The sequence below is a fragment of the Taudactylus pleione genome, unplaced genomic scaffold, assembly GCF_031769625.1.
Source record: "Taudactylus pleione unplaced genomic scaffold, aTauple2 ptg001357l, whole genome shotgun sequence".
NCBI classification, from domain to species: domain Eukaryota; kingdom Metazoa; phylum Chordata; class Amphibia; order Anura; family Myobatrachidae; genus Taudactylus; species Taudactylus pleione.
Window position 1 is genome coordinate 114,722 of NW_028285757.1, and position 21,482 is coordinate 136,203.

The 21,482-nt window shown below is 45.1% G+C and overlaps 1 protein-coding gene across 1 annotated transcript in view; it reads left to right on the forward strand.

The window, feature by feature from the left end:
* The window catches only part of LOC148443003 (complement C3-like), a gene marked incomplete at its 5' end in the record, with an annotated part of 121,860 nt that overhangs the window by 85,097 nt on the left and 15,281 nt on the right, over window positions 1-21,482 (forward strand). Inside the window, 5 exons of the mRNA XM_088463398.1 lie at window positions 5,436-5,599; window positions 9,353-9,511; window positions 9,683-9,742; window positions 14,934-15,024; window positions 16,807-16,858. Of these exons, the coding sequence (XP_088319524.1) occupies window positions 5,436-5,599; window positions 9,353-9,511; window positions 9,683-9,742; window positions 14,934-15,024; window positions 16,807-16,858 (526 nt within the window). The remainder of the gene's footprint in view (window positions 1-5,435; window positions 5,600-9,352; window positions 9,512-9,682; window positions 9,743-14,933; window positions 15,025-16,806; window positions 16,859-21,482) is intronic.

A 21,482-nucleotide genomic window follows, 5' to 3' on the forward strand; every position in this document is an offset into this window, starting at 1 on the left:
ACCTGCAGGACATAACACATAGGACACAGGGAGACTGATGTCTGCATCTACAGGTATAGTAATGGCACCTGCAGGACATAACCACATAGGACACAGGGAGACTGATGTCTGCATCTACAGGTATAGTAATGGCACCTGCAGGACATAACACATAGGACACAGGGAAACTGATGTCTGCATCTACAAGTATAGTAATGGCACCTGCAGGACATAACACATAGGACATATTACATGGACTCTTCTTTCCATTGTTATACATCTTCCTTCACCTATTATTTTGTACACTAGGTTACAGTTAATGTTTCAAAAATAAAAATAAAAGTATACTTTTAAGTCTAAATCTGGGTACACACTGGAATGACTGACAATCCCTAGATTGTAAGCTCCTAGGTGCAAGGTCCTCCTCCCCACTTTCTCACAGCCTTCTTCTCTAGCACTTATATGACAGCCTTCACCTTCCCAGCTGTATTGTGTATGGAGAATTGTGTTGCTAATTGTTACTTGTGCTCTGTTTATATTGTGGTTACTGTATTGTAATGTAATGTTCTGTGTACTCTTTGTTGTATGTACGGCGCTGCGGACCACTTGTGGTGCCCTATAGAGAAAATGTAATAATAATCGACTTTCCCAATGATTTCCCTTGAAATCATTGGACGTAAACACTAGAAAGGACTGAACTATGTATCGCTCCGTCCTGCATTAATATACATTAGGTCACATGCAATACTGTCAGGTTTCATGCGCAGCACGTCAAATCTGATGACATCACTAGTGACCGCAGGCGCTCTAATGCAGAGCACACACTGAGCGGTGTAGGCAATTTGCCGTTATGTAATGGAAAATCGTCCCGACATCGCTCCAGTGTGTACCCAGCTTTACTAAATTATAAACATAAAGGTCACATCCTTCCAATTTCTTTAGAGGTCAATTACCTAAGCTTCTGCTTTTGCCTCATTTAGGGGTGGACATTTGTTGATTTGTTTTCCTTAAGAAAAGCATTTGTGCATGCACAAAATTTGTACACATACTTTATGTGCACATATAGACTTTTACAGTTAATTAGCTTGTGTCCTTTATGTCCTAAGGGTCTATTCTGTTCGGAACCTGATAATTAACATTATAACTCGATGCAAGCACCAGAGCAATTCATCATTCGGCACGGAGACAGCTGATCCGACAATCAGCTGTCTCCCTGAACTGTTTCACTGTTCCTCTCGGAGCAGTACCCCTACAGGTCACGCATGCGCACAAGAGCCCCGACGTCCGGCGGAAGGAATTGGACGGAGGTGGAGGATCCCCAACCCGGGACTCCTTCCCATAGGAAGGTGGAGAATGCTCCCGCACTTAAGCTCCAAATATATTGGATTTTCGGAGCTTGATGAATTCTGTCCACATACTAGTGTATGGGGACAGCGGGAAAATCTGTGAGTGGAAGGTAAGCAAGAGATATCTGTGATACCTCCTGCTTTACCTTCTTGATGAATGGCCCGAAAACTTAATTTTTACAATTGCAGGTGAAAATGTTCATTTTTACCTGCTTTTGTAGATATTAAGTGAGGAAGAATAGGCCCCCAAGAGAAGGAATGGGAGTTGGCAGAGACGGGCAAGCATAGGGTGCCTACAGTAAGAGTTTCATGTTCATCTACTTGTGACATACTTAAAAGTGGACACATCCAATAATACTCTTTTATTGAAACTTATCTCTCCCAGGTGCTGGAGAGCTGCTAGAACAATATTTAATGATCATGATAACCAGCGGCTCCTACCTGTTACCTCCAGGGGATATGCTAGTATGCATTCAAGGGATCACAATCCCACACTTATGCAAAAATTGACATGCATCTGAGGGGTCTATTCATGTAGAACTTGCGTTATTGAATTGTTACTTATCACTATATATTGCATCATATTGATGCGATATATAGCTTGTCTAAGTAGCAATTCATGTATACTTACCTGTCCTGCGATGCGCACCGGTATCCAGGGCTCCAGCGATGCCGTCTTCTCCTGCAGTCCTCTTCATTAGGTAAGGCTCTCCTCTTTTGCGCATGTGTTGGCCACTGTCTTCTATCTTCAGTGCTGTTTGTGGGGCTGTGCGAGGGAGGGAGGAGGGGGTAAAGAGGTCAGGACGGAGGGGGGGGCATTGGGTCAGGTAAGGACAAGGGGGGGCGTTGGGTCAGGTAAGGACAGGCAGGGGCATTGGCGGGCAGTAAAGGACAGTAAAGGACTCGGCATATGCATATGCTGCGTCACCTTTGCGATGGGAAGGGGCACTGTGACAGCAGGCAGTAAGGGGTAGTGCAGAGTGAGGGGGGACTGGGGCAGCAGCAGGTAGTCATGAGGAGGTGACCTTGCAGATGCATATGCCCTTCTCTGATTGGCTGCTGCTGGTGAAGGGGTGGGGAGAGCAGGGAGAAGGCAGGGCACATTACGCCATCTTAATATTGGAGAAAAAATTTTTAGAAGTGAAATGGAAAGCTGAGTTTTCTGTGCTTCTATGGATCGCTCTCCCCATACTACTGCAATGTGTATACTTAGCAGGGGCACCGCTGGGGAAATCTGAGACTCTCCACGACAATCCCTTCTATGAATAAGGAGAAGCAGTAAAAAGCCCTTTTATCACTTTAAAAAAGGCTTTTCACTGCTACATGAATAGAACCCTAAGGCATCAGCTGCAGCCACTGGAAGCCAGGTAAGGCTGCCATTATAGCAGGGGAGTGGCTTCCCTATAGAAGTAGAGATAAGCGAGTTCGGATCTCAGAGATCCAAACCCACCTGAATTTACAGATCCGGGCCGAGAACCGAACATGCGTTCGATTCCCCCGCCAGCTCCGGATCTCAAACCAAGGCAAAACCTCATAGACAAAATCTCGTGGCTCCCAAGCTTTCGTCTCTGCTATATAAGGATTCCCCGCGGCGGCACCATTTCACTCCGGCTGTGGAGAGTGAACAGGGAGGGTGGGTAGTGTAGGGCTGCTGCTGTCTGCTGTGTCCATCTGGGCTAGTGCTGTCTGCTGTGTCCATCTGGGCTGGTACTGTCTGCTGTGTCCATATGGGCTGGTGCTGTCTGCTGTGTCCATCTGGGCTGGTGCTGTCTGTTGTGTCCGTCTGGGCTGCTGCTGTCTGCTGTGTCCATCTAGGCTGGCGCTGTCTGCTGTGTCCATCTGGGCTGGTGCTATCTGCCATGTCCATAAGGGCTGGTACTGTCTGCTGTGTCCATCTGGGCTGGTGCTGGCTACTTTGTCCATCTGGGCCGGTGCTGTCTGCTGTGTCCATCTGGGCCGGTGCTGTCTGCTGTGTCCATCTGGGCTGGGCTGGTGGTGTCTGCTGTGTCCATCTGGGCTGGTGCTGGCTACTGTGTCCATCTGGGCCGGTGCTGTCTGCTGTGTCCATCTGGGCCGGTGCTGTCTGCTGTGTCCATCTGGGCTGGTGGTGTCTGCTGTGTCCATCTGGGCTGGTAGTGTGCTGCCTGTGAAGTCAATCGCTGCTGTCTTGGTCAGGGGTGCTCTGGGCCCCAAGATCTGGACAAAAAATATATTTATAATAAAAAGTGTATTTTTTTTTCTGTGATTGCATGTGCGTTAGCTGCACTTATTATCAGACAGCAACCTAGTGCTGCCTGTGTCATCAGTCGCTGCTGCCTCAGATAGAGGTGCTCCGGGCCCCAAGTTGTGGACAAAAAATAAATAAATACATAAATAATAATAAAAAGTGTATTTTTTTCTGTGTGTGCATGTGCGTTAGCCGCACTTATTATCAGACAGCAGCAACCTAGTGCCCCTTTCATTTTTTTAAAATGGCCACATGTTAGTGCCGCCCACTGCTGTCACTTAGTTTAGTCAGCCAGCTAGCGGGATGCAACATTTTGGCCCTAGGCCTAACCTAGATGAAAAATGCAATATTGTGAGCTGTAAGGTATTCAAAATTGACTGCAAATGACTGGGAATAAATGTTGTTACGGTTAATAATACTGTAGGAACAAAAACAGGCCCAAATTATGTGGTTTTACCTGTTTTTATCATTTTTGGAAAAAAGATCCAGATCCAAAACCAAAACACGCAAGGGTGGTTTTGCAAAACCAGATCTAGATCCAAAACACGAAGGAGATACAGATCCAAAACCGAAAACAAAACCAAAACACGGGAGTCGGCACACATCCCTATATAGAAGCTCTCTCTCTCTGCTTAGTGCAGTCCTGACTGGAGAAGAAAAACACCCCCTAGGACTTCCTGTCCAGCTGTGATTAGCAGGGACCACATCCAATGGAAAGCTACTGCCACTGCCAGGAAGTCCCTGCAGGTGGTGGACATTTACTGTAGATAAAATCTGCCACTGATGATGGTTATCAGCAGCGCTATCTAGCTTAAAGGTGGGAACTCCTTCTGCAAATTCCAGCATGCTCTGCTGCAGTTTCAACATGATCTAACAGCAAAACGGTGGTAGTGCATGCTGAGACGTGTAGTTCCACAGCAGATGGATTTCAACACATTGCCAGTCCCTGATCTATCTGATGGCCACTCCAGCTGATAGTACTGACACCTGATTTTCCCTTTTGACAACAGGTATATTAGTTATTGGTGTTTAATTGGTATTTAATTACTGTATATTTTGTAAAATGCAGTTTTTTGCATTCATTAAGCTCAAAGTTTGCACTTGTTGATATGACACTTTATCATACCTCCCAACTTTTCAAAACAGGAAGGAGGGACAGGGCGCCCGAAAAGGGGGGGGCGTAGCTTCCAAAAAGGGATGGGGTCAACTGAAAACGGGGCGGAGCCTCGTGACTTCCCCCCGTTTTTGTCACTATAGGGGCGTGCCCAGCACTCTCCGAGATGCTGGGCAGCCCCCCAGGCTCTCCTTACGCTAGTGAACAGATGCCATGCGATGCGCACAGCATCTGTTTACCTTCTGCACACCCGCTGCTCTGCTAGGCAGAGCAGCGGGTGTGCTCTCCCCAACTTCCCCCCCACCGCGGGACACTGCAGCCCGTGGGCGGGACAGCGGGACAGTCGCAGAGAAAACGGGACTGTCCCGCTGGAAGCAGGACAGTTGGGAGGTATGCTTTATTACATTATTATATGGTGTATAAATAGTGTAATGGAACCTCAGTATATACTACTAACACTGTCAAGCCAAAAATCACTGCTATTGTGGGGCAGCCTGCACCCGATGTATGTGTGGTGTGAACGCTAGTGTTTTTGAGTAATTCGGATTTTGATAAAAACAAACACACACTTTATTTTGCATTCATCTTATCGTACAAGCAGGCCTGTGCATACATGCATGTGGGAGACGGGACAGACCATATCAAATTATTACATAGATTACATATCTGCTGTATAATGAACAGCTCACAAACACTATATTCAAGCATTTTGAAAATTATTTATGTACTGATGGTGTATATATGTATTTGCCCTGAAATCTCTTTCCAGGTAACAGTCACTGGGTAGAGCCGGGCTCCCACCACTTATCCCTGGAGGCGACATCCTATGCGATCCTCGCACTTCTCAGGCTAAAGAAGTTTGAGCAGTGTGGAGCAGCAGTACAATGGATAACAGAGCAGCAATTCCGTGGAGAAGTTTGGGGATCAACACAAGTATGTATCTCCTACATTCCTCTCACATAGACAAATAGTATAAATTTCCGGGTAGCGACTCAGCGGAAAAGGGTCCCTGAAAAATAAGCAAAGTCAAGTGACCTGGGAATTCAACCCTGTTAGCTACCAGGGTTTGACCCGGAATGGACCTGGGTAATGGTGCAATGTAAATGGTGCGACCCGGGTTATCCGACCCAGGTCATGCCTAAAATGGGCAGACCTTGGTTCAGTGAGAATGGGGCTGACCCAGGAATAACCCGGATTAAAGGTGCAGTGTGAACAGGGTCTGATCTCAGTCTTACCTGGGTTGGAACCATGGGCCTGATTCAGACCCGCTTGCAAGCGCTATGCGCTCGCAAGCGGGTCAATGGCCGTGTATCACTCGCTCCGGCGCTCCCATTTGGTAGGCGGGTCGGGGGTGGGTGGGTTGCCAAACGGAGGAATGCCCGAAGGAACGCCTGCCATTTGGGGGCGGCCCCACTGAGATCACGAGTGATTTCAGTGGTGAGCTTCCGGCTCTATTAGAGCCAGAAGCTCACTGGGGCTTGCGGGAACGAGACCCTACCACAAGGGTCTCGTCGCAAGCCCGATGGTCGCGACCATCACAACCATCACCTGGCCGCTCGCAAAAGCTGTGGGTTGTCACACACAGCTATGCGAGTGGCCAGGAGGCCGGATTTAAAAAAACATGCGGCCGCCCTGTTTCAGAGCGAGCGCTCGCTTTTTGCGAGCGGCTCTGAATCAGGCCCCATGTTCGAAAACCCAGGTCAGACCCGGGTTTTTGGTGGAAAATGGGTATAAGTTAGGTGCACATTATCATCAAGTGATCCAATGAGCAACTTGGTCTTTGTTTATCCCAAAATAGCTCACATTATGATGATCCTAAGTGTCTAATTGACAAATCATAGAAGTTAGCAAAGATTTTGTTGGAATAAACAGTATTCTATGATGAACTTATATTGTAATCTTGGGATAACTAGTTATCTATCTGTAAGCATGTTACTGTTGTAAAATGGGCAATCTACATAACCTTCCTTTTATTATTATTATTATTATTATTATTATTATTATTATTATCCTTTATTTATATGGGCAACAAGTGTTCCGCAGCACCTTACACAATACATAAATAATTTTGCAAGCGACTTACAGTACAATACAATATAGGACAAGGACATGGATAATATACATTGTTACATTAGTGACCATAACACCTAGATAGGCAACAGAGCGCAAGCAACCAAGTGTTCCTTTAACTCATAAGTCTTCCCCCTGACTAAGCAACACACAACCCCCCCCAGCACACACACACACACACACACGTTAGTTATCTAGTGCCAAGGATGTATGGATTGAAAAGTATATTGGAAATGTATCTATTAATCTCACCACTCTTATACAGTGACACCAATAGTTACCAGCTGATGTTTTTGAAAGTCTATATTTCAATGTAGCAAAAAAACACATTATTCATCAATTGTTACGATAATTATATATAAATATATGAATAGAAATATATTAGTGTTTTGAAAGTCTAGTTGTCTTTCTTAATTATTTTATATTTGTATTGAATAGTATGTTTACTAAACAAAATGTGAAAAGGGTGTTTTCACGGATTACATATGATTTATAGCGGGCCGCAATCCCAACAGCGTCAGCCCGGCAGGTGTGAAAATCCAGATCGTCCAAGGTAAGTATTTGCTAACCTAATTTTACCCCCTAACCCTCCCTTAAGGGTGCCTAACCTCCCTCCAAGTGCCTAACCCTAATCCCCCTCTAAGTGCCTAAACCTAACCCTCCCTTCCCCGAGGGGGTGCCTATCCCTAACCTGCCCCCGGGGGTGCCTAACCTTAACCCTCCCTTCCCCTAGCATAAACCTAACCTCCTGGAGGGTTGCCTAAGTCCCCCCCGGGAACCCTAAACCTAACCCCCCCCTGCGCGGCTGTCCGCGCCCGGCGCCTGGCTTACCTTCGATCGGTAAACCGGGTGTTGGGCTCCCAGCATAGGTCTAATGAAATCCCGACGGCGGTCATTAGACACTTTCCGGGATTAAACAGTTGAGATGCCGATGGTCGGCATTTAGACCATCGGTATCCCGACTGCATCCCGTTTTCACACCCTTTTCACATTAATTTGGTATCACATACAGTTGATGTATTAAAGGGCAATTGGAGCAGTTTTCATGAAGGGCTACTCCAATCCCTCCAATTCAGCTAACCTGGGTCACAGTGCAGGAGCCCAGAGATCAGCTGACCGGAGCCCCAGAGAGAGGACCTCCCTGGAGCACCGTTTATCGATGTACTGTAAGTGTAGCAGAACAGAGAGATTGCAGGAGGGGGGTGCAGGGGAGGTCGTGTTTGAAGGGGCAATCACGGGGGGGCGATCGCGGAGGTGATTGTGCCGGCAGCTCATGCACAGACACATTCTGACTGTATTTTTTGCAAACAATACAGTGAGTAGTGTGTGGAGGGAATTCACAGGGACAGAGCTTTAACTCTGTCCCTGCAAGTGATTTTTGACATATTCCTGTGACATTTCCTAAATTTGCAATACAAATTTAGGCCACAATATCACACTACAACCGCATTTGAAATACGTATTGTGGTAAATAGGGGCCTATGAGTATTTAGTAGCACAGAAGGTTCTGTACTTGAACTAAAGTCCCATGTATTTCTCTCACAGTCAGTAGTTTTGCTACCTCCCAGCACTAGGATCATGGGTTTGATTCATGCCAGAGTATGTGTATGTGCAGGGCTGCCGAGACCACGAGAGAGAATGAAAGAATTGATTATGCACATCCCAATTAGGATGAGGGAGACATATGGCAGCCCAGGTGTTTGAGGGGGTGCAGTCAAACAAGGGAGAGGGGCTGCTTGTTAATACTTTGTGAAGTGTTAAAATGTGCATGTCCTAGTAATTAGTACTGGCCTTATCCCACACTCTGGGCCTCATTCAGAGGCGGTCGTTAGATGCAAGCGGTCGCTCTGAATCAGGGCGGCCGCTTGCATCCTGAATGGCCGCCTCCTTGTCGATCGTTAAGCTGTGGGTTAACACCCACAGCTCTAACGACCGTCATGGGTGATGGTCGCGATGGTCAAGACCATTGCGACCATCGGGGCTTACGATCAGACCCTAGGGTAGGGTCTGGGCACTCGTAAGCCCCAGGGAGCTTCCTCCTCTGTTTGAGCAGGAAATTCCCCACTGACATCAGCAATGATGTCAGTGGGGCCGCCCCCAAACGGCAAGCATTCCAACTGCAATGCCTCCGTTTGGCCGGGCACGCCCCCGGCCCGTCACTCAACATCGACAGCTCGCCCCGTCTGCTATGAGACCCCTAACGACGTAGCGCCCCTCGTTGGCTGGGTCTCGCGCATGCGCACGACGGAACCGGCTCCGTCGTGTGCATGCGCTGTGGGGCAACATCGAGTCGGTTGTGAGCGCTCAGCGCTCACGACCGACTCTGAATGAGCTCCTCTGTGTATATATGCCTGTGGGACAAGGATATCATGTTGGCCAGATCTTAATAAAATACAAAATCTTACTACAATGCTACAGTACTGTATGTAATAAGTTGACAGTAAAGAATAATAATTAACAACAACATTGATGTTTGGATGCAAAGTCAACTTTGATTGCAGAGCATATTAGTATTTTTTTGCTCTAAACCCATTAGAATGACTGCTATCCTTGCTCTTGTTGATGTTGTTTTTTCATATAGCTGAACCTATACATTGTCCTTCATCTGTGTTCTAGGCTACAATCATGGTGTTCCAAGCTCTTGCTCAGTATCAGATAGATGTCCCACCTACAAAGGATTTGGATATGGACGTCTCTTTCCAGCTCCCCGGCAGATCATCAAGTACAACTCATCGCATTAATCTTAATAATGCCTTGCTGGCACGCTCCGACCAGGTGAGAACTTACGTGATGATATGGGGAATGATAAACGTTGTACTTATCCTCGTGATGCAGAAATTGGAATGTTGGGAAATGTCTACAATATACTCAGAATATAATGTTACACTGGGTGCTTGCTAAAGATGTTTTTAAATATTTCAACTAAAGAAATGTGTCACGTTACAGACGGCTATAAATGGAGAATTTGAGGCCACCGCCAAAGGCAAAGGACAAGGCACTTTGAGGGTAAGTGTAGTATATAAATTAAAACCAACATATTTACTTTTTTATGGTTTTTTGCATTACATACTGCTGATATAATGGATCATGGGCAACATTTTTTTAAACAGTGTTATTCTGGTGACAAACACAGTGATTTCTGCCTCGAAGTAAGGTAATTATAATAAATCTAAATAATTTACACTTATCCAGTTATGGGATATTAGATCATTATCTGACATGTTGATAAACGTGGTTGGAAGTAAAACACAGATGAGCTCTATTAGTCTGTGCAGTTATCTCTTGACTGTGCTATTAGTGTCCTACAACTGCAAAATTAGCCAGAGATTGGCCAGATCAATTTAAATACTTGTATTCTATAAGGCATCTATTTTGTGTATTACAGATGTGTCCTTTATTACTGTTGCTTCAGTCATGCCAAAAAGCTCTCCATTTTACTTACATAAAAAAAAACTTGAAGCACATATTACATTTCTAGCTTTCACTGATATATTTCATGTTCAACATTTCTACATCTGTGTTGCAACTAACTGTGAATCTGTGTAAGAAGTCGTAGATAGCTTTTCCATTGTACTTCGTCTACAATTCTTTAGTACACTGTAAGCGGCTTTACACTGAGGGGTCTATTTACTAAGCAGTGTTAGGAAAAGTGAACAGTGAAAAGTGATAAGGTGCCAGCCAATCATCTCCCAAATGTCATTTTTCAAACACAGCCTGTGAGATGGCAGTTGGGAGCTGATTGGCTGGCACCTTATCACTTTTCACTTCTCCTAACACTGCTTAGTAAATAGACCCCTGAGTCTGAAATGTGACTGAGACACAAAATTTATAGAAAGATATGGTACACTGCTGTTCTTGGAGTGTCTTAGTTTTATCGGGTGTCTCTAACTATATTTCATATGGACAAACGGATGTAGTTAACAGACTGGCGGACGCAATGCCGCCGGTCTAACTCCTGACAATTTCTGCCCGACAAGGGATTTAAGATAGGTGTCGAAATGCCGATGCCTATCTTAATCCTGAAGCCGGAACACCAACCCCTGTAATTATGTGCTTCAAGTTTTTTTTATGCAAGTAAATAGTTTCACCAAAACCTTAGTAGCCATCACCCTGCTCCCCTCCCTTTCACACCCACCTCTAACACACTGTAATAAATAATTATTAATTTATACTTTAAATTAAGTCAGGTTTTTTACAATAGTCTTATAAACTTATGGCTAATGTTGGTGCACTTTTACAGATGTGTTGGGCACATTAAGTGCACCAACAAGAGCAATAAGTTTGTAAGACTATTGTCATACACTCAGCACTGTAGATCAACTATCCTCACAATAGTACTGTTCTATGTTGTGTTTCCTCTTATTTTCTTGAACAGAAATATGAACATATAAAAAATCTGTTCATGTCTGTATTGCTGCCCCATTTCATTTCACAGTACTTGACATAGCGGATCTCTTGGCCAGGCAAGTACTTTCTCTCTGCGCACTGGTTGTTCTTCCAGAGATTCTGCCAAACTACTTGCCATACAAATATGACAGAAGTCTTCATCTTTCATCAGTCACTATGCAATGAACTTCCCTAACTGACACAGGGGTCTATTTACAAAACTGTGTTAGGAGAGAAAGTGAACAGTGATAAGGTACCGGCCAATCGGCTCTTAACTGCCATGTCACAGGCTGTGTTTGAAAAATGACAGTTGGGAGCAGATTGGTTGGTACCTTATCTCCTAACACAGCTTAGTAAGTAGACCCCAGAGTCTCTCATGCCTCCAGTGGCTTCCATGGCAAACACCTACTGTTTCTTTTAAGATCATACTCCTCCAAGTCTCTATACTGTCATTCTATCTGCCGATACCCAGCAGCAATAGTTGGTTACATTTTGTATACCACAGATTATTTATACTGCCTATTTTTCACTAATTTTAACTAACATTGTGAATGTGAATATATTAATTAATAGCTCTGGCGTGATCCCATCTTTATATCAACCACCCGTCTCTTCTATTTAAGTCATCTGTCATTTTAATTGTCTTTTTACCATTGGGATCTGATACTGGAAATTACATGTTATACAGTAATCAACGTAGATATCAGTTCTAGGGGTCTAGTTACTAAGCAGTGTTAGGAGACAGAGTGAAAAGTGATAAGTCTGTGATAAGGTGCCAGCCAATCAGCTCCCAGCTGTCATCTCATAGGCTGTGTTTGAAAAATGACAGTTGGGAGCTGATTGGCTGGTACCTTATCACTTTTCACTCTGTCTCCTAACACTGCTTAGTAAATAGACCCCTTTATGTTACTTCAATTTATTTCTGAACTGTTACTCAGTACTATGAGAGGACATTGATTTGAATTCAGAAATCTTCTGCAGATGTCTCCATTTTAGCACACTGGGCCTGATTCAGACCTGCTCGCGAGCGCTATGCGCTTGCGAGCGGTTCGATGTTAGGCCACTGCGCATGCGCACGCCGGAGCCGGCTCCGACGTGCGCATGCGCGAGTCCCGGCTAGTGATGGATGCTCCATCGCTCCGGGTCTTGCACCAAAAAGGGGACGGCTGTCGATTTTGATCGACAGCACGCACTGTTTTGGAGGTGTAGCGTGGGGGTGGCTTCACAAATGTGCGAACGCCTGCCGTTTGTGGGCGGCCCCACTGACATCACCAGTGATGTCAGTGAGAGAGCTTCCGGCTCTATTAGAGCCAGAAGCTCTCTGGGGCTTGCGGTCACGAGACCCTACCACAAGGATCTTGTCGCAAGCCCAATGGTCGCGATGGTCTTGACCATCGCAACCATCATCCTGGCTGCTCGCAATAGCTATGGGTGGTCAACCACAGCTATGCGAGCGGCCAGGATGCCGCTCCAAAAAAAAAGACGGCCTGATTCAGAGCGAGCATCCAGCTCTGAATCAGGGCCACAGTCCAGTGCACCTTCCCATAAAGCAACATAAAACACTGGGTGTATATTAGGTGGGTTGGGTACGGGATGCCAGCGGTCAGAGGGCCTGATTCAGACCCGGTTGCGAGCGCTGAGCGCTCGCAACCGGGTCGATGGTGGCCCACAGTGCATGCGCACGACAGAGCCGGCTCCGTCGTGCGCATGCGCGAGACCCGGCTAGCGACGGGCACTCCGTCACTCCGGGTCTCACAACAAAGGGGGCAAGCTGTCGATGTTGAGTGACAGCTCGCCCCCTTTGGTGGGCAGGCCGGGGGGGGGGTGGCTGCCCAAACGGAGGCGTTCCCATGAGAACGCCAGTTGTTTGGGGGCGGCCCCACTGACATCACGAGTGATGTCAGTGGAGACATTCCGGCTCTGTTAGAGCTAAAATCTCTCTGGGGCTTGCAGCCACGAGACCCTACCACAAGGTCTCTTTGCAAGCCCGATGGTCGCGATGGTCTTGACCATCGCGACCATCATCATGGCCGCTCGCTGTAGCTGTGGGTGGTCACCCACAGCTATGTGAGCGGCCAGGAGGCCGTTCTAAAAAAAAAAAGACCCGGCCCTGATCCAGAGCGAGCGCTGTCAGATCGACCGGGTCTGAATCAGGCCCAGAATCCCAATGCCGGCATCCTGACAGGGTTAGCATATTGACACTTGTTGGTGGGTTTGCTAACCCTTCCCCTTTCCCTACCCTAAGCCTCCCTTCCTGGTGCCTGACCCTCACCTCCCTCTCCCCACACCATAAACCTAACCCTCCCGCCTAGTGCCTAACCCTAACCCTTTCCCTTAGTGCCCATCTTTAACCCCTAAACCTAACTCTAACCCTCTACCCAAACCCGGTACTTACCTTCGGTATCCCAGCCGTCGGGATGTTGGCACTGCATTGTAACAGGCATCAGGATTCCGGCGCCAGTCATGTAATTGTCTGCATCCTGACCGCCGGGATGCCAAACATAGCCCATTAGGTGTGTTTATTTTCCACAAGCATTGAGCGCCATATTTTTATATGTCTTCATATATGGTTTCTAACCATGTCCTTGTGGCACAAGAGTACAGTATTATAAAAATAAACCTATACAGTGTAGTCTGTGGAAAGATCTCTGGCACTTTGGAGTCCACAGAAAAGCCTGGAGGATCTCCTTTTGGATAGCCCCAACTTAAAAAATGTGGTACGTGGCCTGATTCTGAGACAGACACATCATCGAGTCACACTGTGCATGCATGCCGATGGTGTTTGTACAGAGTTGCAGAGCACATTATGTTGCAAGCATTAAGAACTGTATTGGCAGTGTATGGGTTGTTCCTGGAAGGTGACTGGGAAGTATCAGGGTGGCTAAAGAGATACGTACAGAGGTGGTGGTTGCTTACAGAGATGCTCAACTGCTCATATAGGAGCCCGCACTCAGATGAAGAGTCTGCACCTAGCATAGGACTGGTGCAAATTTTGATCATGCAACCGGTGGTGCACCTAAAGGCGCACCAGATGGTAATGCAATTTCTATAGATGCTCAGAATAGGCATCCCAGTCCTTGCTCATATGGACGCAAGGCTGTACACCAGGAAAGGCATTGTAATGGCATTATCACAAAGTTGCAACTGCGGAAACAAAATGCAAAGATGGCTGCAGCTGCATCCTACTCAGAATCAGGCCCTCTGAGGTACAGTATATGCTATTTCCAATTAAATGAGGTACAGATGTGTCCTCATACACCTTTGCTGCAGTCTCACTAAAACAGACCCTTTTGGAACACAGGTTCCGTGCAGCGCGGCTAGCACCTAGCATCTTTCTTAGGAGACTGTGCTGAGCAATTTGATATGCAACACTGAGCCTGAATCTGTATACAAAGTGCTATATTACAGCGGCTGCATGCTTTTTTTTTACAGTGTGCTTCATATACAGACTCATTCGCACACAGATAGACCAGTTTGGCATATAAAATTAATCAGCACAGTCTCCTGGTGCATCCTAGTTGCATCACATTGCGTCTAAGTGTTTTTTCGGATAATAAAATGCTAAAAAGATGCCCGGCGTCAGCATTTGCGCATGGGACATGGTGGCTCACTCGCGCCAGGCTTCTCGCACCACATGTCATATTGAGGCTAGATGTACGAGGACACATCTGAACATTCATGGTACCAGCTGTGTGTAGTCCGTGTGGCAGTTGTAGGAAAATTGTGTGTAAACAGCATCATATAGGTGATAAAAACTGATTACTGGGCATTAATGAAAAGTTTTTGACCGATTATGTTATTATCTTCCCAGGTGGTGTCTGTGTATTACGCTCTTAAGACAGAAGAGGAGACAGCATGTAATAACTTTAATCTAGCTGTGACAATTAAAGATGAACCTTTAGGTGAGTATGTGTGCCCTTATACTTGTGTTTTATAGTAGCATCTTGTGTCAGACTCTGTATTGCTACAAAGACATTATTTATAGCTAGAACAATTTCCAATAAGGCAAGGTATTTTTTATGTTCTTATTCTCTCTGTACAGTACGAAATCGGGCATATCGTACAGTGTGTATGCCCAATTTGCGCATACCCGCGGTCGCATGCGATTGGCTTTGCTGCACAGTCAATCACACGATATCGCATGTGAGCCTGTACATGTTAATGAAGGACGGAACAGTGGTTGTTCCATCTTTCATTAAATCTTTCAGGTGTGTGCCGGCAATTATGCGATGTCCAGATTGAAGGCAAATCACTCGCAACCAGGTCGATGGTGGCCCAGAGCGCAAGCGCACGACGGAGCCGGCTCCATCATGCGCATGCCGCGCGAGACCCGGATAGCGACGGGCAATCCGTCGCTCCGGGTCTCGTACCAAAGGGGGTGTGCTGTCGATGTTGAGTGACAGCACGGCCCCTTTGGTGGGCGGGCCGAGGGGGTGGCTGCCCAGATGGAGGCATTCCCATGTGAATGCCTCCGTTTGGGGGCGGCCCCACTGACATCACGAGTGCAGGACCCCATGGGTCACTGTAGCCGGCCGATGGTATGCAGATTATCCAGTGCTGCGTTGGACAACGCAGCTTGGATAAGTAATGCACAGGAGTTGTGATGCTTCTTGCTGCATTACCATATCTGCAAGGATTGCAATTGCAAAGCTGCCTACGTACATACATCATCTATCTATAGCCTGCGTGCATACATCATCTATCTATAGCCTGCGTGCATACATCATATATCTATAGCCTGCGTGTATACATCATATATCTATAGCCTGCGTGCATACATCATATCTATAGCCTGCGTGCATACATCATATCTCTATAGCCTACGTGCATACATCATATTTCTATAGCCTGCGTGCATACATCATATATCTATAGCCTGCATGCATACAACATATATTTATAGCCTGCGTGCATACATCATATATCTATAGCCTGCATGCATACATCATATCTATAGCCTGCGTGCATACATCATATCTACAGCCTGCGTGCATACATTATATCTCTATAGCCTGCGTGCATACATCATCTATCTATAGCCTGTGTGCATACATCATCTATCTATAGCCTGCGTGCATACATCATCTATCTATAGCCTACGTGCATACATCATATCTCTATAGCCTGCGTGCATACATCATATATCTATAGCCTGCATGCATACAACATATCTCTATAGCCTGCGTGCATACATCATATATCTATAGCCTGCATGCATACAACATATATCTATAGCCTGTGTGCATACATCATATATATATAGCCTGCGTGCATACATCATATATATATATATATATAATTATATATATAGCCTGAATGCATACAGTACATCTTATATCTATAGCCTGCGTGCAGCTTTACAATTACGATCCTTGCAGAATCAGGCCCATAGTACTCTATGAATTGAGATATATGGGACAGAGTTGAAATTTCAAGGGAATTAGCAGAGAGTGATATAAGAATAGATGGGGCTGATAGTAGTTACATCATGATGGGGTAGTGGAGGGGTAGTGGAGGGGCAGACCTGGTACTATTAAGTGAGTGGACAGCAATGTATTGGGAGAGCGGAGAGAACAGATGGTTACTAAGATTTGTGCAGTGACTTTATGCAGGAATTGAGAATGTAACAGGCCTGTAGTATATTTATTATTATCTCTTATGTAAATATAACACTTTTTACACAGCTAAGGGTCCAGAAGGCACAAAATCAACTGTCTCCATCACCATCTGCACCAGGTAAGTCATATGATTTATTAGTTACGCTGTCATATTATGTATAGTTATACTAATTTCTACTTCTTTTAATGTAAATTACGATTGAGCACATGTCAATGATAACAGAGAGACAGTCTATAGTTCTGTACATGTAAGGCTCAATATAATTAATCAAATATAATATTCAAATAACTACAGTACAGTAAATGCTGCAAGGAAAATTTAACAAACATTAATGTGAACCTGAGTAAAATTTCAGATTCCAATAATATAGCTAAATACTGGTATTAAATAGTAACTTTAGGGGGTAGGGCCAAGATGTAAAATCCTGACTTTATCAGCTGATATCTGGGCTCCTGATGCTGGTTTTGCCTTTCACTAGGAGATCTGCTGCTTTGGAGCCATAGGCTTCTGTTTGTTACCACCTGTGCCACATTGGAGGCAGCTAAGTGAGTGGGGTCTAACTTTTGCCCTTAAGAACTGGGCTGGATTTTCCCTATCCTGATGTTATACTGCCCTGCCCATCCATTTGCATCCTGCCTTGCCAGCTGCATATCGGCCAGTACCTCCCTGCCAAACTTTCAACTCCCCTGTGATCTCATAACTGTCTCCTCTGGTGGCTCCCTGAACATCCAGGATCACTGAAAACTGCTGGAACCTCTCTGTGCTGGACCTGAAGTGGGGTGAGGCTGGAGTGCGCTGCCATTATGAGACTACAGGTGCTCTCTCTGTGGCACCAGGGCTGGACAGAGCTGGCCTTGGGAAGGGGTGTGCCCTAATCATGGGAGGAGTTGCCATGCTCCGAGGGGGGGAGTGCATGATGAGTGTGATTGCTCCCTCTCACAGGCAGAGGAGACTGCTGCTGATGTAAGGGAATGTGGGGCAATATTTGACCTGGGCCCCCAATAAGTCCCTCCAATAAGCCCAGGCCAGGGTAATTAGTACCCACTCACCTCCTCTTGGTGCCACTGTGTGGCACCTGTCATCCATTTCTTTGCTCCCCCTGCTGGGGATGCCTCTTGGGCTGTGACAAGTGATGGACATTGTAAACCCAGCATCAAATGGTTGCCAGGCTTCTGTGCTCATAATAAATTATATAATGGCTACTAACCATCGCATCAAAACTATTCAATGGTATAACCATCAATGACTATTATGTGTGCAAGTGCAAGTGCAGACGCAGTTGGAGCTTTGTACATGCACACATAAGCTGAGATACGGACACCATTTCCCAGTGTCTACAGTCACATACAGTGTTGTCAGCCAAAGGATGGCTATCAGAAAGCTGCATCTAATGGCTGGCAGTCATAAAAATTAGCAATTCAATGGAAAAGTATTTCTATCGCAATGGGAAGATCGATGGTTGCTAACCATTGGATTTTGATGTCCATCCCTAGCTGTGACCCTGTTCTGGAGGACTTCTATGATTGCCATCCAGAGTTGCCTGTGCTTACCCTGTGATCTTCATGCCATGACTGCACCCCTGTCACTCCTCATCACAGTTCCCTCCATTCATTGGGAGATTTCTTTCTAACAAGTTTACCTTCACCAACGCTCATGGATCTCACTCTGACTCAGGATCAATGCCTCCAGAGTCCCCATGCCTAACTTCAAGTAATGACCTTCTGTCTTCCAGACCACTTTTATTCTCCATAACTCTGGCAGAGATCCCAGCAGTTACTTACCAATGTACCCACCTCCTTTTTCTTGCTTTGGTGGTTTCTTTGCTCTGCAGTTGAATGGGAGTATTTTTTTTTACATTTCTGGAGCTTGGTGCCCCCAGTGGTCACTCCTTGGAGCACCTACTGCCTACTCCCTTTAGGTTAGATGGGTTGACACAACTCTGGCATATAAAGGAAAGAATAGACATTGTGTGTCAAATGTAATAGGGTGAGAGTTTAGAAAATTTGAGAGAAAACTCACACATTATTAAACTCGGCCAATGTAATAAAGTCAAAGAACAGGCAAACTCGCATGTTTTTCAGACTCAAAAAACTCTCAAGATTTAAGCTCTCATCCAGGTGTTTCCTGTTTTGAAAATACAACTCGATCCATGTATTAGTGTGAGAGTTTTACTGCTAAACTCACACATTTTCTAAACTCTTACCCTATTACATTTGGCCCTTTGACTATTTTTGCAGACTATTCTGGCCTGTTGGCAAATATGTCCAATCTAACTGGCTGCCTTTTGTTGTGAACCTCCCCTGCACTGACCAGTATCTTTCTCCCTCCACCCTCACAAAAAAACTATTTTTTTGTGCTAACTGTTTTAAAATGCAAACATTTGCGGGCAAAGGGTAGCGCAGATCAAGCGATTGTTTGACATTAGAATCGCTATTGCAATCGAAGTTACGATCCTTGCTGAATCAGCCCCAAAGACGCGATTGGTAGCAGAAATAGGGCGCAGAGTGATGGATGTTCCTGTGTGGTAATTGGGAGATGGCCTAAAGTGAACACAAAAAACCCAGTCTCATGGGCATGTATTTGGAGTTTCACGGCATGTCAGTAAAGGCGTCTGAGTTCCCAAATGTTCAGCCGCAGACATAGTCAGTTGGAGATATTGCACCTGCCAGGGTCTTGTAAGTCTCTAGGGTATATATATTTGCAACAGGCTCCATTTCTGATTTGTGAAGATTAATTGTATAAGCTGCAAAGGACCCAAAATGAGATAATAGGGAAATTATAGACTAGATGGAAGAAATAGGGTTAGAATAAAAAAAAAAAAGCATATCATCTGCAAAAGAGGTAATGTAAACTCAGCCATTCCAATATATGGAGTGTGACTGCAAGCGACTCCATGGCCACAGCAAACAAGAGATGAGACGTAGGGCAACCCTGATGGGTACCTCTATGAACACAAAACAATGTAAATAGATAGCCATTGCTGGATACCTGGGTAGAGGGGGATGTATATAAAGTGTATACAGGTGATCGCAGGTGACCAGATTGAAAGCCTTTTCTGCGTCTATCATAATAATGGCTTGAGGACTAGAGAACATGGCAGCCGACTGCAACATCGAGATCACCTTGTGCATATTACTAATGGAATGGTGGCCCCAGATGAAACAAGTCTGATCTTTCTCAATAATAGTGTGTATAATATAAGCTTTAACTTATCAGAAAAGTAAATAATTTATAGTCCACATCCAACAAGAAAATGGGTCTATAGGATGCTGGGAGTGTCGAATGCCTGTCTGGCTTTGGCCGGACTCTGACTATCGCAGAATTTAATTGTAGTGGAATACAGTTACCTGTAAGGATAGTATTATGCAATAAAAAAAAGTGGGGTGTAAACATGTTTATGCTAAATTTTTAAAAATTCTTCAGAAATTCAATCTGGGACAGGGGCTTTTAAAGCTTTGAGTTTTTAATGTCATTACAAACCTCTTTAGAGGTCATCGAGGCAACGAGGGATTCTTCTTGCATGGAGAAAGTGTGGGCAAAATATTACTATCCCAAAATGCCTGATTCTGAGCCCTATATATGCGCGGTTCTGAATATAAGTCCATATAAAAAGAAAACTTTGATTTCTTCTTAAAATGTATCTACATTAATTCATTCAGCATCCAGATAGTTCTATCCTCAACAGGTGAGCGCTTAGTACCCATATCTATAAACTAAATTTTTCCCTTAGAGTAAGGACATCTCCAGTACCTAGCTGCTCCCAAAAAATGCGGGTCCCCCCCTTTTTGAGCGATTATCACAAATCACATTTTTTCCGTATAAAAAGACCCAAATAAATTAACAATATCTTACCCGTTTCTAGTCCTGGTATCGGAGGGTGTCAAAAGGGAAACAATGGAGGAAGGGGTGTTGTGATTGTGTAGCTCCTGGGTTTGGCTGAGAGAATATTGTTGGTGATTTTGGCCAGACAGTTTCAATGAAGTAGAGGAAGCAAAAGCCAAATTGGATAGGATCAAGGATAAAGATATTGAAGTGGTAGCATGTAAGATGGTGTACACATTCTGCTCAAGAATTGTAAAGGCAAATGTGAGAAGAGAAATTGATCAGTAACTAGAGGGTGTGAGAGATTAAAGACATAATGACTTGTGATTCTCTATCTAGGGTAGCAAGGGGAGCATCAATCATAACCTTCTCATTTTTATTAATACCTTTAGGTTTTAATATGATTTATTTTCTTTATAACACCTATCTGTTGGACCCTTATTAGACCTCAGATGTTTCAAGGATCAAATATTCTTTGGACAACAATATATTACCCTCACCGAATACTCCCATGTGGAAACACTTAAGGGTATATTTACTAAAGTGATAGTTTTTAGAAGTGGAGATGTTGCACTGTCAGCCGATGAGGCACATGTAGGTGCTAAAAAAAATTATATTTATTCTTGTGAGAGCCAATGGGACTTGCTGTTTTTTTTTGGGGGGGGGGAGCAATGTGGGAGCAATGTGTTTTGTTTCCTGTAGCGGTCAGCCAGTGTTTTTTTTTTGTGTTGGGAGCAATGTGGTTTATAATTATTCTGTGTGGCCAGCCAATGTAATTATTTTTCCTGTGGGGGCAATGTTTTTTTATTTTTTTCTGAGGGGGCCAGCCAATGTTATATTTTTCTGTGGGGGGCAATGTATGTGTTTTATTCCTGTGGGGGCCAATGTATGGTCGTTTTATTCCTGCGGAGGCCAATTT